We start from the raw sequence: 21,432 nt of genomic DNA, 5'->3' as shown, positions 1-21,432 counted from the left end.
ATAGCCCTTCCCCCTTCTCTGTATTCAGCAAATGGGAGGATGAAGCAGGTTCCATGAGGGCAAGGCCTAAGACCCAGGGTCACATGGCACCACGGCACCCCCCCCCCTTACTGATACCTGCAAGCCCCTCCCTCTGTGCTCTTTGACACAAGTGTGGGGATGTGATTTCCTGTGCATTATTGTTTGCCTTTTCCTTGGTTATGTAAACCAGCAACTTTTACCAGGAATATTCCACTCCCAGAAACTCTGAGCTGGTTCCCTCCCATCGGCTGACTTGGTTTCATTTTATTGGAGTTTTACAAGTTGCAGAGCAGGGATAACTGCCTGTGCCTCTTGGCAGTGAGATACCTGGAGTTTGTGACCACAACTGGTGACAATGACAGCAGATGAGTTGGTTTTCTTTGTCAATGGCAAAAAGGTAAGCAAGAGCTGGCCTTTGGCCTGGCTTCCCTGCTCCCTGGGAATGGATATGCATCCTCTGGAAGAGTCCCATTCTCATTCTTTCTATCTTTCATGTTCTTGTTTTATTTCTCTCTTTTTCTCTCTCTCTCTTCAAAGAAGTTGTTTCATTTAGGGTAACATTGGGGAAAGAAGACCTTCTCAGGGCTAGAACATTGTCAAAAATCTCAAGGGGCAAAGGAGTAAGGGGGAGGGAAGACAGAAGAGAGGTGTCTATGGGCTCCTCCAGCTCTGCCAACTCTCTGCAGTAGCAGAGACCCTGACACGAAGCTGAGAAAGGGGGACAGGGTTCTTAGGTGAGACTGGAGGTCACCCACCACGCCTCTACTTTTGTGTGTAATCATATATACCATAAGGCTTTTGTTGCTCTCTTTACTGAGAGAAGGAACAGGAACATGTTTTCTTGTTCATATCAGGATAGAAGATGTACACAGCCTTTGATTCTGATATTTCATGTATGTAAATATAATAGCTAACTTGTGTGAGAACATATACTGACATCTTGCGGCAAGTAATGATTTTATTTCATGAAGGGCATGCTTCTCCCCACCCTCTCACTTAGTTCTACATATAAATATTGCAATTCTTTTAATTTGAAAAAAATTGCCTGCTCGGATGAACTTCATTGGTACACAGGAACCTAGGGAAGGTGGAGGTAGGATGGGGCAGGGGGGAGTATGACATGGGTACCAGTCCTTGCATCACTGCAAGGGTCAGAATCTTTGCAAATTATAATGCAGGTACAGGAACAGAGGGTGCAAGCATGTTACATTGTCTCCATCCTCATCTTGCTCTCACTACACCGCTGCAGAGCTATGGAGGTGTCCCACCCACTGCAGATCCCCAGTTGACAAAGGAAAGGATAGTAAAAAGGTAGCCAGACTTGCACATTGTAAAGGGCCATGTGGACAGTGTGATTGATGAATGTGCCCAATGAGCCCCTAAAGAAGGGCAATTTTCTTTGTTTTGCTCTATTGGCACTTTTGAGTTGAGAAACTGGGTGACTTTTGAGGTAATTTTCAAGAACTGAAATGTGCTTCATAGGATGTCTAGTGCTCAAATTGTCAGACGTGTGTTTGAGTGACTAGCAAGGGAATGCCACAGCCATTGCAACATCAGTGCTCCCAAGACTGTTAGATTCAGTTTGAGTGGCGCTACCTGGAGGCCCCAAGGGATGGGGTCAGCCATGCCCTTTTGGGTTCAGAGTTGTCTCTCTGCCGATTTCATTTCAAGATTGGCATCTGGCAGCAAACCAAGAGGTAGAGCCAAGCTTTCGCATTGGTGGTTGTAAGATTTTGCATCCAACTTTTCCCACAACTTTGTTGTATGCAGCTATTACATCACAGAGATTTAAGGAACACTTGTTGAATTGGCTTTCTAGGGGTGTTACTTACACAAAGCCATCTTCTGTCGAATTTTTCAAAGCAAGCTTTACATCAGGTGAGCAACTGGATTCAATGACTTCCAAGGCCACATCTCACTCTAATGTTTGATTATTGATTAAGCCATCAATTCATGTGTGACAGGAAAAGGTTCTGACCTTCTTTAGGGATGGTTTGCTCTGATGCACTAGATCTGGAAAGGAGTAATTCAAGGTAAATTTGGCTTGGTGAATATTGTTTTTCTATGTATTTCATTTTGACTTTAGGAAAGCTTTTTAAAGTTTTTAGGTATTATCATCACATCAAACCCTCCTATCTCTGGAGGCTTCCACCGCTGCCAATTTCTGTGACCAATGCCCATGTTTGTAATTGATAAACATATAGCCTCTTGACAAACTGCTGGAAAAGTGGAGAGGCAATGCAAGGAGTAAGGACGTAAAGCCGTGCTATGAAAATAAGACCAAGCAAAGGAATTTTCCAGTCAGAGAACAGCAGCTGTGTTTGTTTCCCTTTCTATTCCCAAGATATTCTAGATCTTTGGTTACCGGATGTTGTGGAAAGATGTTACCAAATAATCTGTTGAAACTTGGCAACTCACTCCTAAATGTGAGCCTCCCCGTCTTCCTCTTTCAGACCACCGTCCAGGATTCTGTCTTCACCGGCTGGGGTCCTGGAGAGGGTGTAAGATGCCAATGATCAAATACCTCTTGGCCCTTCTGTGATGGTGATGGGCCTTGGTGACTACCGTTTTCACATATTCCTCAGATCTAGAGTCAGAATCAAAGGGAAAGAGCTGCCCAGCATTTTGGCATTTTGTAACAACAGCCCTTTTGAAGGGCAGGGTGCTTGCTTTTCTGAGCAGTCCCTCTGGTTAGTGGAGACTGTGGCGCCTGGAGGAGTCTGGGAAGATGCTGCAGGTAGAGTGCAGCTGAAGGTGCTCAGGAGTGACCCCACCACAAGCAGGTGTCAGCTACAGAGAGGCTCAGAGTGGCTTTCCCTCCCACCCTCCCTTCCTCATATTTAGCAATTTCCTCCTAGGCCTAAGCCTATGGGGTATGTATGCACTGGAGGAATATGATCTCTAGGACCAGGCGTTTGCCATTAGGGAGCCGATGAACTAGTTGGAGAGGCGGATTATGATGGGGCAAAGTAATGTGTCACAAAATGTATTTCACAGAAAGCTATCCCCATGAGATACTCTTCTTAGATATTCTTACACCACTCAGCACTGCGCTGGCACATATTAGGTACCCATTTAATATGGACAGAATGAACGAACTAATGTTAAAAGCTCTGAGAAATCCTCTACTAAAGAAATTTCTCTATTAATTTAAAATTAAAAGTTTTAAAAACTAAACATATAAATTATAAGATCTTTTTTTCTGAACAATTTGAAGTTAAATTTCTGACATGCCCCTTCACCCCTTAAACTAAGAAAAAGGATATTCTTCAGAACCACAGTCTATAAAATTCAGGAAGTTTGGGATTCATATGATAATCCTGATCTGTAGACCTTTTGCGGCATTATTCCAAGTTTTCCAGTAACGTCATGTGTCACTCTCTCCCCAAGCCAAGGGTCCAGGATCATGCGCTGCACTTAGCTGTCATGGCCCTTTAGTCTCCTTGATCTGGAACAGCTCCTTAGCTTTCCTTTTCTTTTGCGACACTGGTGTTCATGAGGAGAACAGGCTGGTTATTTTTCAGAAGGTCCCTCATTTTGAGTTTGAGCCACACTTTCTTAAAATTAGATTCAGAGTCTGCATTTTGCGCAGGAATACCAGAGAAGTGATACGTCTTTCTCAGTGTGTTACAGCGGGAGACACATGATAGCAGTTTTCCCCGTATTTGTGATGTGAACTTTGATCTCTTGGTTAAGGCGGTGTCCAGCAGGTTTCTCCACTTTAAAATTACTTTTTTCCCCTTTATAATTAATAAATAAACAGTGAGAAGATACTTTTAGACTATGTAGGTATTGTAATTATCAAACAGTCTCCTACTAGTTTTAGCATCCATTGATGAATCTTGACTGGATCAATTATTGTGCTGATTACAAGATGTCCAACCATATTTATCAGTTGGCATTCTTCTGTCAGAAAGGACTTTCCTGTCTCTCCCATTTGTTTGTTTATTTATTAATTATCAGTTTGGACTCAAGAGTTTTACATTTTTTGCTATGGAAGATTTTCCCTGAGCTAACATCTGTGCCAATTTTCCTCTATTTTGTATGTGGGTTGCCACCACAGCATGGCTGCTGACGAGTTGTGTATGTCTGCACCCTGGAACAGACCCTGGGCCACCAAAGCACAGCATGCTAACTTAAGCACGAGGCCACTGGGCCAGCCCCCTCATGAGTTTCAATTTTATTTAATAGAATATAACCATTTTGGCCATTATTTGTTTGGATGCTCAAGTTCTACCAGAGCAATTTGCTTAACCCAGCATTTCTGTACAAAGTGTTTTTCCTTTGGAATACCCATTGACATCCTGTTGAGAGAAGCTCCTGTGGAGTTTGCTGGGGGAAAACCCTGCAGCAATGCTATGAGCGTGGAATAGCCATTCTCTGCAGGAATTCATGGTAGGGTGGACCACTGGTGGTTGGAGTGATATGGAAAGCCCTTACTAGGGAAGTGTTTGGGGTCTTCTGATAAGTCAAGATGCAGGTGGCAGAGGGATGGAATGCTCAGAGGCATAGGAGTCAGAAGGTAGAAGTTATATTTTCACTGGTGTATGAAGACCAGCTTGGTAGGGAAGTAGGAGGGGGAAAGCCTGAATATAAAGGTTTGGGACATAGTGAAAAGGGGCTTGAAAGATGCCTGAGGAACTTGGATGTTACCATGAATTTGTGTGAGGTCACTAAGCAGGGAACCAATGTGATGAAAGCAGAGCTGCAGGACACAAGGAAGGGATAACTTGCAGAGAGGTGCTGAGCTAAGAGCTCTAGTTGCCTCTACAAGAAAAAGGATAAGGATTTTCACTTTGCACATGTATGATTTCTTCTCCAAGGGAAAAGAAATGGCTCCCTCTGTGAATTTTGTAATCAGGACTTTGAATGAGCTGGATTCATGGGATGTAATCATAAAGGACAATTCATTTTATCTTCTACTTTCCTTTAAAGTTTGTTCAAGAGGCAAATTCTGGCAGTTTAATGACCGTTTTGATTGCCCTTAGTTAATAAAAAATCCTATGGTTGTTTCTAAGTTGCCAAACAGAGTCTCAATTCAAGACAGAGAGGTGAGGGTGGCAATAAAGTTTTCATGTAATTGGTGCTGTTGTAAGATGGCTCCCCACCACTGGGAACACCCAGTTACACATCTCACGACTTGGTGATGCATTTTTCTCAGACCAGCTCCTCTCCCTCAGCCTTCAGCCTTGAGAGATCTACTCCACACACACTCTATGGGAGGTCCCAGCACCTCCTGTAGTCAGTCTTTTTGAGAATGATTTAAACACTTCCAAGCCAGCTCTCTCTGTCATGCATGGCCTTCTGGTGTCCATGGACAACACTTCACATCTTTCGCTCTCCCAAACTCTGGGAGCTCACCCCAATTCCAACACTGCCACTTCTTTTTCAGCTTGTCTGGTAAGAATCTCTCCAGCTGCTTAGATATGCCAGAACACCACATCCCTGCACCACAAAGGCCGCATGTTAGCTTCACATGTAGCATTATGGAAGCCCCCCGACAAAGTCTGAGGTGTGAGGCAGATTCCTCCTCCTCCTTCCTTAGGAAGACATGAGACTCATAGTACAATTCTCTCTGAAGAAATCATTATCACACATTCTCTCCCCTTAATCATCCTAATCACCTATTGACCCTTGGTTTGAGATTTCTCCTCCATTTCTGACTTGTTAATGTTGTTGGCTGTGATAGCCCAGTGCATAAAGTCTTCTGATCTGAGCTCCTACAGACTAGCTCTCTTCTGTCTGAGAGTATGCACTCCAAGAGACAAAGCCAGAGATCTGCGTGCTGTCGCTCTCTGCTGTCCCCAGTGTTCACAGGTGTGATCCAGCAGGTGGAAATTAGAGGACATATTTGATTGGAAGTGGGCTTTGCCTTGGTCAGCACAGCATGGGGGGTGCAACACCTAAGTGCTCTGTGGTGGGTCCTGAGCTGAGCACTAATGTAGAATTTTAGACAGAAGGATGTCAGCACATACATAGTTTGGCTTGTAGTTAACATGTTCATTCTTAATGGAATTGTCCAGAAATACATCTTAGTTTTCATAATATATTTAGCACATACTCATTAGCTTTACAAATTCTTGAGTAAAACAATGGCTAAGTAGATCCATTATATATTTTTCTTTTGTTTTTGTAGGTAGTGGAGAAAAATGCAGATCCAGAAACAACCCTTTTGGCCTACCTGAGAAGAAAGTGTATCCGGACTTGGAGTGGGGATGAGGGAGAGGGAGGCAGTGGGACTCACTCTCTGGGCCTTCCCTCATTTCGTAGTGACTGGTTGGGGAGCTGTGAAGGGCAGAAGAAGAGCACTGGATTAGGGCTCTGTACTCCAGTGTTCGAGTTGTAGCTCTGTCACCTAGCAGCTGTGTGACCCTGGGAAGACATTTGAGCTCTCTGAGTCTGAAATTCTCAGCTGTTGAATGAGAGGATTGTTCTTGATGTCCTTTAAGATCTCTTCTACCTAAGACTCTAGTAAGGCCAATGTGTGGTCCTGGGCCTTAACATGAACAGCTCTGAAAGGCCCTCATCAGCCCTGGTGAAATTCATAGTCACTCCCTCTCAGGTGGGGCAGGGGAGTCAAATTCCTGAGCACATCTTTGCCAATATCTTTGCTAATGAGTAAATGGGCTTCCTGGGGAATGTTTCTAGCTCTTCCAAGGAGGAGGGAAAGTGAGGAAAAGGGGTGTGTGATAAGAAGGGGATGCCTGAGGTGGGGAACTGTGGAGAGGTGCCATCCATTGTGGAAACAGTGGTGCCAGGAGACCTGGGGCAAGGGCTTCCTGAGGGTGACCTGGATGCCACTCTACTCTCAGGGTGGGAAGGACTTCTGTAAGATTCCCATACCTTTTGTTCTTTCAATGAGCCTAGAAGAAAACAACAGGGAAAATATAATAGGAGCTAACATTTAATGAGCATTTACTATATACAGGCGGAGTTCAAGGTGATTGTGTAGGTTATTTCACTGGTCCCCTTAGCAAGACATTTTGAAAGAGGAGGAAGCGAGGCCTGCATGGGTTAAAGGATCTGCCTCTCTATTGTGTATTCTGGAAAATGCTGGCAGAGCCTGGACTAAAGCCTAGAGCCACAATCTTAACCCCCCACACATACTGGAAAGTCTCCAGTGGTTTGTTGTCAGGCGATGATCATCCTGACCTCTCTCAACAAACCACTTATGCTCCTAGAGGCAGGCATGTCCGGTAGCTTATTCCAAGCACATATCTTAGGACAACAAAGGATTGTTTCAACACTCACAGAAGCGAGCCAGGAATCACGGCCTTACCTGCTAGTCACTCACCTCTTATCAGATGGTGGCTGGCACTGCTGTACTAAGTCCTGGAGTTTCGACCTGGAGGGAGCAGGTCTGGAGGTTCGCAGCACAGAAATCTGGTGGCTTTTTCTAGAGGTGACACCACTCTGTAGGTTCAGGGCACTCCATTGGAACTGCAATTCTAGCCCATGTGCTTGGGAGGTCTGGGGGAAAAAAGGCTCATTCTCAGAGATTGTTGACATCAATTTTAGTTTTCCAACATGTTTTGAAGGCCCCAAATCCTCAGATGTCCCTTATCAGAGCAATTGGCTGGCTTAAAGGTCACCTCTCAAATGAAATCTCAAACTGAAAATCGGTCCATAAATGTGAGTTCTTGTGGCTTGTTGCTGCCTGTGCTGAGAGTCACTCCTGGGAGTTCCGGGCAAGAGAGGAGAGTGCAGCCCTGACTTCTGCCTTGGCTTCCAGGAAGATCCTCAGGCTAGAAGAAGACTTTGCTAGACTTTGGGCTGCAGTCATTGGTCTTCACGTGCCCCTAGACTTGTCTGACTGCTGATAAGTGCATATAGCCTGACTGGTGAAGAGAATAACTGAAGACACAGCAAGCCTGCCCCAGATGTGTTCTGAAAGAGGCAGCAGCACGGTGAAGGAGGAGCCCCCATTCAGGAGTCAGATGACCATGTTTGGGTCCTAACACTCAAGGTAACACAAGTGACTGTGTTACCTTGCAGGGCTCACGTTACCTCTTGGGTCTCAGTTGTTTGTTTTTTTAAAATGTGTGGTGGAGTAGTAGTTCCTGCCCTACCTGCTAGCTAAATTATTGTGAAGATCAAATGGGTCCAGTGGGGTAAGTGCTTTTCAAGTATAAGATGCTATATCGTTGTTAGTTAACATTATTTTGAAAACGATGGAAGTGACCAGAAAATAACAACCTCAGTTCCCTGGTCCTTGGTAGGTAGCTGGATGGCTTGGAGACCTGCTGGCCTGAGGGAAAAGCAGCAACAGAGCCTGCACGTCTCAGGGAAAGTGGTCGCCACAGCCTCTAGAATAGCTTACTACTTAGGCACTTTTACAAACGCAAAGTATCAGATCATTTCCTCAAACATGTATAAGAGGTGGTTTCAGCTTTGGTCCCTGATCTCAAAATTATTTTCAATTTAATTTCTGTTCATATATCCTATGGGCTGGATTTTCAAAAACTCCTGGTCCAGCCCTAATTTTGGTTCCTGAGCTTCATCAGCCCAAAAGGTGTAGGATGAAAATACAGGATCCAGCAAGTCCCAGCACAAGTGGCTCCATTGCACATCCCGCTTGGGTGACATGAGGGCTGCTCCATATGCTCAGTGTTTGAGGTGCCTGATTTACCAGCCCACAGAGATCACTGTGTTGGGGGCCTAGAAGACCACAGAGGGAAGAACCTGACACCATGAAATATATTCAAGTCTCAAGTCCCAGTCAAGTTCAAGTCCTAGAAGTGCATTCCCAGGGGAGGATACTTGGGTGTTGTCTTATAGGACCCTGATGACTTTGCCCTTCTGAACAGTGGAGATGGCCCCATTCCCTGCCTTCCTGTCTGAATGGGGAGGCCATGTGGGTATGCTGCCTCATGGGGGTGAGGGCCCTGAGGTTGCGTGTGGCAGTGGACGGCTCTACATTGGCAGCTCTGCCCAGGCACTTCCCAGCAGCCCAGCTAAGACTCTCTTCTCTGAGTTCATGTTCCTTAACCCATGAACACCCAGTGGGGCTGAGCGGGACCAAGCTGGCCTGTGGTGAAGGGGGCTGCGGGGCTTGCACTGTGATGTTTTCCAAGTATGATCGTCTCCAGAACAAGATCGTGTATCCTTTGCCTGCTGGCTGGTTGCCCATGTGAGGACTGTGACGCAGGGGTCAGCTTCTGAGCGAGTGTGTGCATGTGCGTGTGTGCACACATGACCTTTCTAAAATCCAGACTCATTTCACATCCCATGAACTCCTTCAGTAGGGGTCTATTGCCCCCAGGACAAAGTCCAATCTCTTTGCTTAGCACAGGAAGGCCTTCCCAACATTTCCCACCTTTCCTCTCCAGTTTGCTTTCTCGTCATGAGCTCAGCCCTCCATTCATGCAGAGACAATTGTGAACTACTAATGCTCCATGCTCACTCATTTCTTGGTCTTGGTATAAGCTGTTTCTCAAGTCTTGAATGTCCTTTCTTCCAGGAGTTGTCTACTTGGTTAACTCTTACTAGCTCTTTAGGGCTGGGCGAAATATCACCTCCTCCAGGAAGTCTTCCTTGATCTCCCAAGATGGGTTAGGTGCCCTTTGTCTGTGCTAGTCCCATAGAGTGCCCTGTGCACAGCCCTCCTGAAGTACTTTCCACAAGATACTTAACTTGCATCTTCAAGCTGGCTTCTATTTTCCTGGGTTGATTGAAAGCTATTAAAGAACAGAGATTTCATCTTTCTCACCTTTATTTCTCAGCCCTCAGCAGGGTACCTAGCACATGGTTTGCACCCAAGACCTCATGTTGATTGTATAAGTGAATGAATGATGTATAAAGGAATGGAAGCAAGCAAGTTCTCTCTAAGCAGTTGGTGTCTCATGCTCCCTGGGGATTTTCCCTCCCTTCTCCCCAGGGAGGAATGGGAGAAATAGAGGTGGGTGAAAGCAGGGAAGCAAAAGTGACTGGAAGTTCTGAAATTGAAGAGGCTAAGGAAGGGCCCTGCAGAGAGCAGAGCATGTATTGGACCTGGAACCTGCCAGAAACTTCCTCTTGACTCAGCCTCCAGGGTCAGGCTGAGTAAGAGGTGGCTGAAAGTGACCCTAGCTCCTTGCTCCAGCTCAGAGGCCTAGGGTGCATGGATGCCTGACCCCACAGGACACTGGAGGGGTTCTGGCCTCACCTAGGGGACAGCTTCCTTTGTCCCTAGCCCAGAGTCTTGGGTGGAGAGGTGAGGACACCTAGACAAGAGACAAGAACACAATGTTGAGTGAAGAGAAATGACACAAAGCGTCACTAAGTCTCCCAGGCCCTTCCCTCAGATTCTCTTTGGTGACCTGAGTGGACAATGGAATGACCTTAATCTGGGGTTCCAGCCACTTTCCTGCCAATGCCTGCCTGGCCCCCATCTGCTCTTTGCACCACATTGCCGTGACGACTGTGGAAGGAATAGGAAGCACCAAGACAAGGCTGCATCCTGTGCAGGTAACCAGCGGAGAGGAGGCTCATGACAAGGCTGCAGATTTGCTTTGTGTTGTCGGGCTGAGCGTCACTGCCTGGGCAGAGGAGGCATCATGGCTGGCCCCTTCCCATCTCCCTAGTGGGCTGTGAGGCAGAGAGATGAGGCCCCCCAGTCCTGAAGCTCCCTCCTCTGGTGGGGGTGGATGTAACATTGCATGGCCCTGAGAGAACAAAGATGTCAGCTGGCTTGGTGGCCAGGGCAGGCCAGCTATGCCAAACCTGGAGGGAGGAGAGGCAGGGGGACTTCTTCACCTTGACCCTAGAGTGTTTAGGAAACCCCCAGCCTTCCTAAATTCAATATTCCAGATGCTCTGTGTCCCTTGATAAAAAGCACACACACTCTCTGCTCCCTGGAATGGTAAATTCCATTGCACCTTTTGCCTCCTACCCACAGGTAATAGAAATGTGAAAGCTAGGTCTCCACGATCACTAAAATGGAGGCCAACATGGCCTGAAGAAGGGAATTGAGACATGAGTATCTGACCAATGTGTTCTCCCAGGCCACCTGGGAATGGAGTGAAATTAGAGATGCTTCTGGGAAGAGGGGGCAGTAATCTGGGAAGTTTTGTGGAGAGAATCAGGATGCTCTTAGGCAAAGTGGAATAGAGCACAGTGGGAGCAGAGCACACTGGGAAGGAAAGGCCATTGTTCACAGTACTTGGAAAAGTGAGGCCAGGGGTCTTTGGGAGATTACAGTCACAGAAGGTGCCAAGGCTAGCCCAAGTCTTAATCCTCCCTTGACTATTTGTGGAGACCTGATGTTCAGATCACACCTTCCTTGGGCACCTTATGTGAATATATGAACCAGGGCCTCCAGTTCAACAAGATGAGTATAGTCTTTGGGAAGAGCATCTTAGACCACTGATTGGAGATCAGAGCAGGGTGGCGGTGGTATTGCTTTACCTCTACAGCTTCATTTCTTAGTTCAGAAAAAAGGAAATTACCAAACTTTCCCATCCTGCTGGAGATGTTAGAAGGTGAATTAGGGGAGAAGGGGTGGAGCAAAATGGCGGGGTGAGCTGACCCGGGATTCTCTCCCCTCCAAAATACAACAAGGGATTGGAAAAACTGAATTTCAGAGTATAAATCTAATGCCAACACGTTAGAGACCTACAATACCAAGAAGGTGGAGATCATATACCTTACTTACGGCCTTGGAGGTGCTGGAACTATAGGAGAGAACATCACTCCCTCCCCTAGAGTCTGCGATCTCTCCTGTGCAGGTGGGGAAGGAGTGGGGGAGGGGCTGCGTGACCAGGGGATCCTCCAGGATTCCTGCCGCTGGTTCAGTGGAAACCCGCTGACAGGGGGAAAGCTTCCGTCCGCAGGGACCCCATAAACCCAGGGCCTCAGGAGACCAGAGAACAGAACTGATCTGAATCCAGATCAGTGCGCAAGAATAGCAGCCCGTCCCTCCCGGCAAAGCCAGTGGGCGCAGCCATCTTGCCCGAAGGCGGAGAGCTCATAACACTCGGCTCTCGACCCCCATCTCGTGGTGACAGGCTGTAACTGCAACCGAATTCTACCACCATGTGAAAAAACCGCTCCTCTACCATCCAGCAATTTATAAAAGCCCCAGACCAGAAGGAAAACAATAAAAACACAGAATTAAGTCCTGAGGACTTGGAATTAGGTAAACTAAGTGATAATGAGTTCAGAGCAGCTATAATAAAAAAACTCAATGAGGTAGAGAGAAAGATAGAGAAATAAGCCGAGTTCTGGAGTTACTTCACAAAAGAGATTGAAATCATAAAGAAGAATCAGACAGAATTACTAGAGATGAAAAACACAATGGACCAGATAAAACAGAATACGGATTCCCTGAATGCCTGTGTAGACACCATAGAAGAGCAAATTAACATAATTGAAGATAGACAGGCTGAATGGTTCCAGACAGAGGAAGAAAGAGAACTAAGAATTAAAAAAACGAGGAAAATCTCCGAGAGATAGTGGATTCAATGAGGAGTAAGAACATAAGGATCATAGGAATTCCTGAAAATGTGGAAAAGGAAAATGGAGCAGAAAGTGTGCTTAACAAAATTATTGAAGAGAACTTCCCAAATCTAGGGATTGATGGAGAAATGTGTGTAGAGGAAGCTTTCAGATCTCCTAGATTTGTCAATGTAAAAAGACCTACTGCAAGGCACATAGTAGTAAAATTGGCAAGAAGGAAAGATAAGGAAAGAATACTCAGGGAAGTAAGAAAGACGACGAGAATAACCTACAAAGGAGCCCCTATCAGATTGTCAGCAGATTTCTCTACAGAAACCTTACAAGCTAGGAGAGAATGGAGTGACATATTCAAAGCTTTAAAAGATAAAAATCTTCAGCCAAGAATACTCTATCCAGCAAGAATTTCCTTCAGATATGAGGGAGAAATTAAATCTTTTCCAGACAAACAAAAGTTAAGGGAATTTGTAACTAAAAGCCCTCCTCTACAAGGAATCCTCAAGAAGGCTCTCATACCTGAAAAAAGAAAAAAGGGAGAAAGGGGTGACAATCCACAGACTAGGGAGACCAATGGATAGAACCAGAACAGGATAGCAAATATTCAACTATAACATTAGGGTAAAGGTAAGGAAACTACCAAAGCAAGGACGATCTTATCACTCTAACTACAAATTCATAACACGAGTTGGAATAAGAAATGAAAATAATTATTTAGGAGGGGAAGAGCAAAGGGTCTAAATCAGTATTGGTCGAGTAAGTAAGAGACCACCAGAGAATAGACTATATTATACACGAGATTCTAAATACAAACTTCAAGGTAGACACTAAAATAAAATACAGAACAGAGTCACAAATCATAAATAAGGAAAAATCTAAGAAACCCAGCATAAGAAATTGCAGTATTAAATGGGTAGTCTAAAGCACACAGGAAAAGCAATGCAGGAAAACAAGATAATGAGCGACAGATTGACAGCATTAAGTCCACATGCATCAATAATCACTCTCAATGTAAATGGATTGAACTCTCCAATAAAAAGACACAGAGTGGCAAAATGGATTAAAGAACAAGATCCAACAATTTGTTGCCTCCAGGAAACACACCTCAGCCCCAAGGACAAACACAGACTCAGGGTGAAGGGGTGGAGGACAATACTTCAAGCAAATAGCAAGGGAAAAAAGGCAGGTATTGCAATTCTTATATCAGACCAAGTGGATTTCAAAATAAGACAGGTAAAGAGACACACAGAGGAACAATATATAATGATCAAAGGGACACTTCACCAAGAAGAAATAACGCTTATAAATATCTGTGCACCCAACACAGGAGCACCAAGATTCATAAAGCAACTATTAACAGACCTAAAGAAAACGTTAAAAACAACACAATAATAGTAGGGGACCTCAACATCCCACTCACATCAATTGACTGATCATCCAGACAGAAAATCAACAAGGAAATAGTGGAGCTAAATGAAAAACTAAAACAATTGGACTTAATAGACATATATAGATCAATTCACCCTAAAAGAGCTTAATACACATTCTTCTCAAGTGCAAGTGGAACATTCTCAAGGATAGACCAGATGTTGGGAAACAAGGCAAGCCTCTACAAATTTAAAAAAATTGAAATAATAACAAGCATCTTCTCAGATCATAGTGCTATAAGGCTAGAAATTAATTACAAGAAAAAGTCTGAGCAAGGCACAAAGATGTGGAGACTAAACAACACACTACTGAACAAGCAATGGATCACTGAAGAAATTAAAGAAGAAATAAAAAAATACCTGGAAACAAATGAAAATGATAGCATGCCATACCAACTCATATGGGATACAGCAAAAGCTGTATTAAGAGGAAAATTCATCGCAATACAGGCACATCTCAACAAACAAGAAAAATCCCAAATAAGCAATCTTAAAGTACACCTAACTGAACTAGAGAAAAAAGAAGAAATAAAGCCCAAAGTCAGCAGAAGGAGAGAAATAATAAAAATCCGAGCAGAAATAAATACTATTGAAAGGAAAAAGGCAGTAGAAAGGATCAATGAAACAAAGAGCTGGTTTTTTGAGAAGATAAATAAAATTGACAAACCACTAGCCAGACTTACAAAGAAAAAAAGGGAGAAAGCTCAAATAAACAAAATCAGAAATGAAAGAGGAGAAATAACAACAGACTCTGCAGACATACAACGGATTATAAGAGAATACTACGAAAAACTATATGCCAACAGAATGGATAACCTAGAGGAAATGGATAAATTCTTGGACTCCTACAATCTCCCAAAGCTCACTCAAGAAGAGGCAGACACTTTGAACACACCAATCACAAGGAAAGAGATTGAAACAGCAATCAAAAGCATCCCAAAGAATAAAACCCCAGGACCAGATGGCTTTCCTGGGGAATTCTACCAAACTTTCAGAGAGGATTTAATACCTATCCTTTTCAAGCTATTCCAAAAAATTAGGGAAGATGGAACACTTCCTAACACATTCTATGAGGCCAACATCACACTGATACCAAAACCTGACAAGGACACCACGAAAAAAGAGAACTACAGGTCAATATCACTGATGAACATAGATGCAAAAATTCTAAACAAAATTTTGGCAACCAGAATTCAACAATTTATCGAAAGGATCATACATCATGATCAGGTGGGATTCATACCAGGGACACAGAGATGGTTCAACATCTGCAAATCAATCAACATGATACACCACATCAACAAACTGAGGAATAAAAACCACATGATCATCTCAATAGATGCAGAGAAGGCATTTGACAAGATCCAACAGCCATTTATGATAAAAACTCTGAACAAAATGGGCATAGAAGGAAACTACCTCAACACAATAAAGGCCATATATGACAAACCCATAGCCAACATCATACTCAATGGGCAAAGACAGAACGCCATCCCCCTGAAAACAGGAACGAGACAAGGATGCCCTCTATCACCACTCTTACTTAACATAGCACCGGAGGTCCTGGCCAGAGCAATCAGGCAAGAAAAAGGAATAAAAGGAATCCAAATAGGGAGGGAAGAAATGAAACTCTCACTGTTTGCAGACGACATGATCTTATATATAGAAAACCCCAAAGAATCCATTGGAAAACTCTTAGAAGTAATCAACAACTACAGCAAAGTTGCAGGGTACAAAATCAATTTGCATAAATCAGTAGCATTTCTATACTCCAAAAATGTACTAACAGAAAAAGAACTCAAGAACACAATACCATTCACAATTGCAACAAAAAGAATAAAATACCTTGGGGTAAATTTAACTAAGGAAGTGAAGGACCTATATAATGAAAATTACAAGGCCTTTCTGAGAGAATTGGATGACGACATAAGGAGATGGAAAGACATTCCATGTACATGGATTGGAAGAATAAACATACTTAAAATGTCCGTTCTACCTAAAGCAATCTATAGATTCAACGCCATCCCAATCAGAATCCCAATGACATTCTTACAGAATTAGAACAAAGAATCCTAAAATTCATATGGGGCAACAAAAGACCCCGAATTGCTAAAGCAATCCTGAGAAAAAAGAACAAAACGGGAGGCATCACAATCCCTGACTTCAAAACATACTACAAAGCTGCAGTAATCAAAACAGCATGGTACAGGTACAAAAACAGGTGCACAGATCAATGGAACAGAATTGAAAGCCCAGAAATAAAACCACACATCTATGGACAGCTTATCTTTGACAAAGGAGCTGAGGGCATACAATGGAGAAAAGAAAGTCTTTTCCACAAATGGTGCTGGGAAAACTGGAAAGCCACATGTAAAAGAATGAAAATTGACTATTCTTTTTCACCATTCACCAAAATAAACCCAAAATGGATCAAAGACCTAAAGGTGAGACCTGAAACCATAAGGCTTCTGGAAGAAAAGGTAGGCAGTACACTCTTTGACATCAGTATTAAAAGGATCTTTTAGGACACCGTGCCTCCTCAGAGAAGAGAAACAATAGAAAGAATAAACAAATGGGACTTCATCAGATTAAAGAGCTTCTTCAAGGCAAATGAAAACAGGATTGAAACAAAAAAACAACCCACTAACTGGGAAAAAATATTTGCAAGTCATACATCTGACAAAGGCTTAATATCCATAATATATAAAGAACTCTCACAACTCAACAACAAAAAATCAAACAACCCAATCAAAAAATGGGCTGGAGACATGAAAAGACATTTTTCCAAAGAAGATATACAGATGGCCAATAGGCACATGAAAAGATGCTCATCATCGCTGATCATCAGGGAAATGCAAATCAAAACTACACTAAAATGTCACCTTACACCCATTAGAATGACAAAAATATCAAAAACTAATAGTAACAAATGTTGGAGAGGTTGTGGAGAAAAAGGAACCCTCATACACTGCTGGTGAGAATGCAAACTGGTGCAGCCACTATGGAAAACAGTATGGAGATTCCTCAAAAAATTAAAAATAGAACTACCATACGATCCAGCCATCCCACTACTGGGTATTTATCCAAAGAGGTTGAAGTCAGCAATCCCAAAAGTCCTATGCACCCCAATGTTCATTGCAGCATCATTTACAATAGCCAAGACATGGAAGCAACCTAAGTGCCCATCAACAGACGAATGGATACAGAAGATGTGGTACATATATACAATGGAATACTACTCAGCTGCAAAACAGAACAAAATCATTCCATTTGCAATAACATGGATGGACCTTGAGGGAATTATGTTAAGTGAAATAAGCCAGCTAGAGAAGGATAATCTGTGTTTGACTCCACTCATATGAGGAATTTAAAATTATGGACTAAGAACAGTTTAGTGGATACCAGGGGAAAGGTAGGGTGGGGGTGGGCACAAAGGGTGAAGTGGTGCACCTACAACACGAATGACAAACATTAATGTACAACTGAAATTTCACAAGATTGTAACCTATCATTAACTCAATAAAAATTAAAAAAAATAAACTCAAAAAGAAAAAACGAAGGTGAATTAGGGCTTGTAATTTTCCTTTCTTAAATTCTTTTATCGTGGTAAGATTGATTTCTAACACTATATGAATTTTGGGTGGACATCATTATATTTTGATTTCTCTGTAGATTACATCATGTTCAACGCCCAAAGTCTAATTACAGTCCATCAGCATACACATGTGTCTAACCACTCCTTTCACACTCCCCCTTCCCCCTCTTGTAACCACCAACCCAGTCTCTATCTGTATGTGTACGTTTGTTACTGTTTTTATCTTCTATTTATCAGTTAGATCATACAGTATTTGACTTTCTCCATCTGACTTATTTCACCTAGCATAACACCCTGAAGGTCCATCTATGTTGTCACAAATGGTCACATTTCATCTTTTTTTATGGCTGAGTAATATTCCATTGTGTATATATACCACATCTTCCTCCACTGAGCCTTTGGTGGGTACCTAGTTTGCTTCCAGTTCTCAGGTCTTGTGAATAATGCTGCAACAAACACGGGGAGGGGGTGAGAATATATCATTACACATTCGTGATTTCACATTTTTGGATAAATACCTGGAGGTGGAATAGCTGGATTCTATGGTAGTTCTTTTCCTAATTTTTTGAGGACTCTCCACACTGTTTTCCATAGTGGCTGCAACAGTTTGCACTCCCACTGGGAGTGTATGACAGTTCCCTTTACTCCACATCCTCTCCAACACTGATCATTTCCTGTTTTGTTAATTACAGCCATCCTGACAGGCATGAGGTGATATCTCATTGTAATTTTGATTTGCATTTCCCTGATAATTAGAAATGTTGAACATCTTTTGATGTGCCTTTTGACAATCTGTATATCTCTTTGGAGAAATATCTGTTCAGATCTTTTGCCCATTTTAATTGAGTTGTTAGTATTTTTGTTGTTGTGTTGTACAAGTTCTTTATATATGTTGTATATTAACCACTTATCAATATATGGTTTGCAAATATCTTCTCTCAGTTGTTAGGTTGTCTTTTTGTTTTGTTGATGGTTTCCTTTGCTGTGCAGAAGCTTTTTAGTTTGATGTAGTCCCATTTGTTTATTTTTTCTATTGTTTCCCTTGCCTAGTCAGACATGGTATTTGAAAACATGTTGCTAAGACTGAGTCAAAGAGAATATTGCCTATGTTTTCTTCTAAAAGTTTCATGGTTTCACTTCTTATGTTCAAGTCTTAATCCATCTTGAGTTAATTTTTGTGTATGGTGTAAGATAATGGTCTACTTTCATTCTTTCGCATGTGGCTGTCCAGTTTTCCCAACATCATTTATTGAAGAGACTTTCTTTTCTCCATTGTAAGTTCTTGGCTCCTTTGTCAAAAATGAGCTGTTTGTAGACATGAGGGTTTATTTCTGGGCTTTCAGTTCTGTTCTGTTGATCTGTCTGTTTTTGTGCCACTACCATGCTGTTTTGATTACTATATCTTTGTTGTATGTTTTGAAGTCAGGGAGTGTGATACATCCAGCTTTGTTCTTTTTTTCAGTATTCCTTTGGCTATTCAGGGTCTTTTGTCGTTCCCCATAAATTTTAGGATTCTTTGTTCTATTTCTGTGAAAAATGTCCTTGGAGCTTTGATAGGGATTAAACTGAATCTGTATATTGCTTTAGGAAGTATGGACATTTTAACTAAGTTAATGCTTCCATACCACAAACACAGAATATCTTCCCATTTCTTCATATCTTCTATTTCTTTCAACAATGTTTTGTAGTTTTCAGTGTATAGGTCTTTCACCACTTTGGTTAAGTTTATTTGTAAGTATTTTATTCTTTTTGTTGCGATTGTAAATGGAATTGTATTTTGTGTGTGTGTGTGTGAGCTAACATCTGCTGCCAATCTTCCTCTTCTTGCTTGAGGTCCATTGTCCCTGAGGTAACATCTGGGCCAATCTTTCCCTACTTTGCATATGTGACACGACTATGGCATGGCTTGATGAGTGGTGTGTAGGTCCACACCTGGGATCTGAAACTGCCAACCCTGGGCTGCTGACATGGAGAGCACAAACTTACCCACTATGCCACTGGGCCAGCCCCTGGGATTGTATTCTTAATTTCTCTTTCTGCTAGTTCTTTGTTAGTGAATAGAAATGCAACTGATTTTTGAATGTTGATTTTCTATCCTGCAACTTTACCATATTCATTTATTATTTCTGTAAGTTTTATAGTGGATTCTTTAGGATTTTCTATATAGAAAATCATGTCATCTTTAAAGAGTGACAGTTTCACTTCTTCCTTTCCAATGTTCATCCCTTTTATTTCTTTTCCTTCCCTGATTCCTCTGGCTAGGAGTTCCACTTCTATTTTAAATAAGAGTGGTGAAAGTGGGCATCCTTGTCTGGGTCCTCTCTCTAGAGAAATAGCTTTCAGTTTTTCTCCAATTAGAAGGATATTGGCTGTGGGGTAGTCATATATGACCTTTATCATGTTGAGGTAGTTTCCTTCTATACCCATTTTATTCACAGTTTTATCATAAATGGATGCAGTATCTTGTCAAGTGATTTCTCTGCATCTATTGAGATGATCATGTGATTTTTATTCTTCATTTTGTTCACGTGGTGTATCACATTGATTGACTTTCAGATAATGAACCATTCCTGCATGTCTGGAATGAATCTCACTTGATCCTGGTGTATGATCTTTTAATGTATTGCTGTATTTACTTTTCTGGTATTTTTTGAGGATTTTTGCATTCATTTCAACACTGCTATTGGCTTGCAATTTTCTTTTCTTGTGTTCCCATTGTCTGGTTTGGGTATCAGGGTAATATTGGCTTTATAGAATGAGTTTGGAAGCTTCCCCTCCTCTTCAATTTTTTGGAAGAGTGTGAGAAGGATAGGTATTATGTCTTCTTTGAATGTTTAGTTGAATTCACCAGGGATGCCGTCTGGTCCTCCCTTATTTTTGGGGAGGTTTTTGATTACTGTTTTGATAATCTTACTGATGATTGGTCTAGTTAAATTGTCTATTTCATCTTGATTCAGTTTTGGAAGGTTATATAATCTAAGAATTTATCTGTTTCTTCTAGATTATTCCATTTTTTGGCATATAGCTTTTCATAGTATTCTTTTAGAATCTTTTGTATTTCTGATGTGTTCACTGTAATTTCTCGTCTTTCATTTCTGATTATATTTATTTGAGCCTTCTCTGTTTTTTCCTTGGTGAGTCTAGCTAAAGATTTGTCAATTTTGTTTATCTTTTCAGAAAATCAGCCCTGGGTTTCACTGATTTTTTCCTATTACTCTTTTAGTCTCTATTTCATTTATTTCTGCTCTGATTTTTATGATTTCCTCCCTTCTACTGATTTTGGGCTTTGTTTGCTTGGTTTGTTCTTTTTCCAGTTCCTTTATGTGCACTGTTAGATTATTTATTTGAGATTTTTCTTCTTTGTTGAGGCAGGTTTATATTTCTATAAATTTCCTCCTCAGAATTGCTTTAGCTCTATCCCATAAATTTTGGCAAGTTGTGTTTTCATTCCATTTGCCTTTAGGCCTGTTTTTTTAAATTTTACCTTTGATTTCTTCATTGACCTAATTGTTGTCCAGTAGCATTTCATTTAATCTCCACATATTTGGGGCTTTTCTGATTTTCTTCCTGTAGTTGATTTTTAGTTTCATACCATTGGGTCAGAAAAGATGTTTGGTATTATTTCAATCCTCTTAAATTCATTGAGAATTATTTTGTGGCCTAATATGTGATCTATCCTGGAGAATGTTCCATGTGCATTTGAAAAAATGTGTCTTTTGCGGTTTGGGGATGGAATGTACTCTATACATCTACTAAGTCCAACTGGTCTATTTTGTCATTTAAGGCTAATGCTTCCTTATTGATCTCCTGTTTGGATGATCTATCTATTGGTGTAAGCAGAGTGTTAAAGCCCCCTACTATTATTATGTTGCTCTCTATTTCTCCTTATATGTATGTTAATGATTGCTTTATATTTTTAGGTATTCCTATGTTTGGTGCATATATACTTACAAGTGTTAT

General features: G+C 42.0%; 1 protein-coding gene across 4 annotated transcripts in view; it reads left to right on the top strand.

Annotated features, from left to right (window-relative positions):
* The first annotated feature begins 270 nt into the window (after positions 1-270).
* LOC100054641 (xanthine dehydrogenase/oxidase) overlaps positions 271-21,432 on the top strand; it is a 72,295-nt gene continuing 51,133 nt past the window's right edge. For 3 of the 4 annotated variants that reach the window (XM_070236547.1, XM_023619291.2, XM_070236548.1), the window contains exons 1-4: positions 271-418; positions 6,158-6,215; positions 9,025-9,121; positions 10,359-10,467. In XM_070236547.1, coding sequence (XP_070092648.1) covers positions 377-418; positions 6,158-6,215; positions 9,025-9,121; positions 10,359-10,467 — 306 coding nt within the window. In that variant the 5' untranslated portion in view covers positions 271-376. The remainder of the gene's footprint in view (positions 419-6,157; positions 6,216-9,024; positions 9,122-10,358; positions 10,468-21,432) is intronic. The other variant, XR_011426512.1, reaches the window with a different exon arrangement.

Source organism: Equus caballus, chromosome 15 (genome assembly GCF_041296265.1).
Source record: "Equus caballus isolate H_3958 breed thoroughbred chromosome 15, TB-T2T, whole genome shotgun sequence".
Classification (NCBI taxonomy): domain Eukaryota; kingdom Metazoa; phylum Chordata; class Mammalia; order Perissodactyla; family Equidae; genus Equus; species Equus caballus.
Note: the sequence above shows the minus strand (reverse complement) of the source record. Positions and strands in the feature narration are given on the sequence as shown.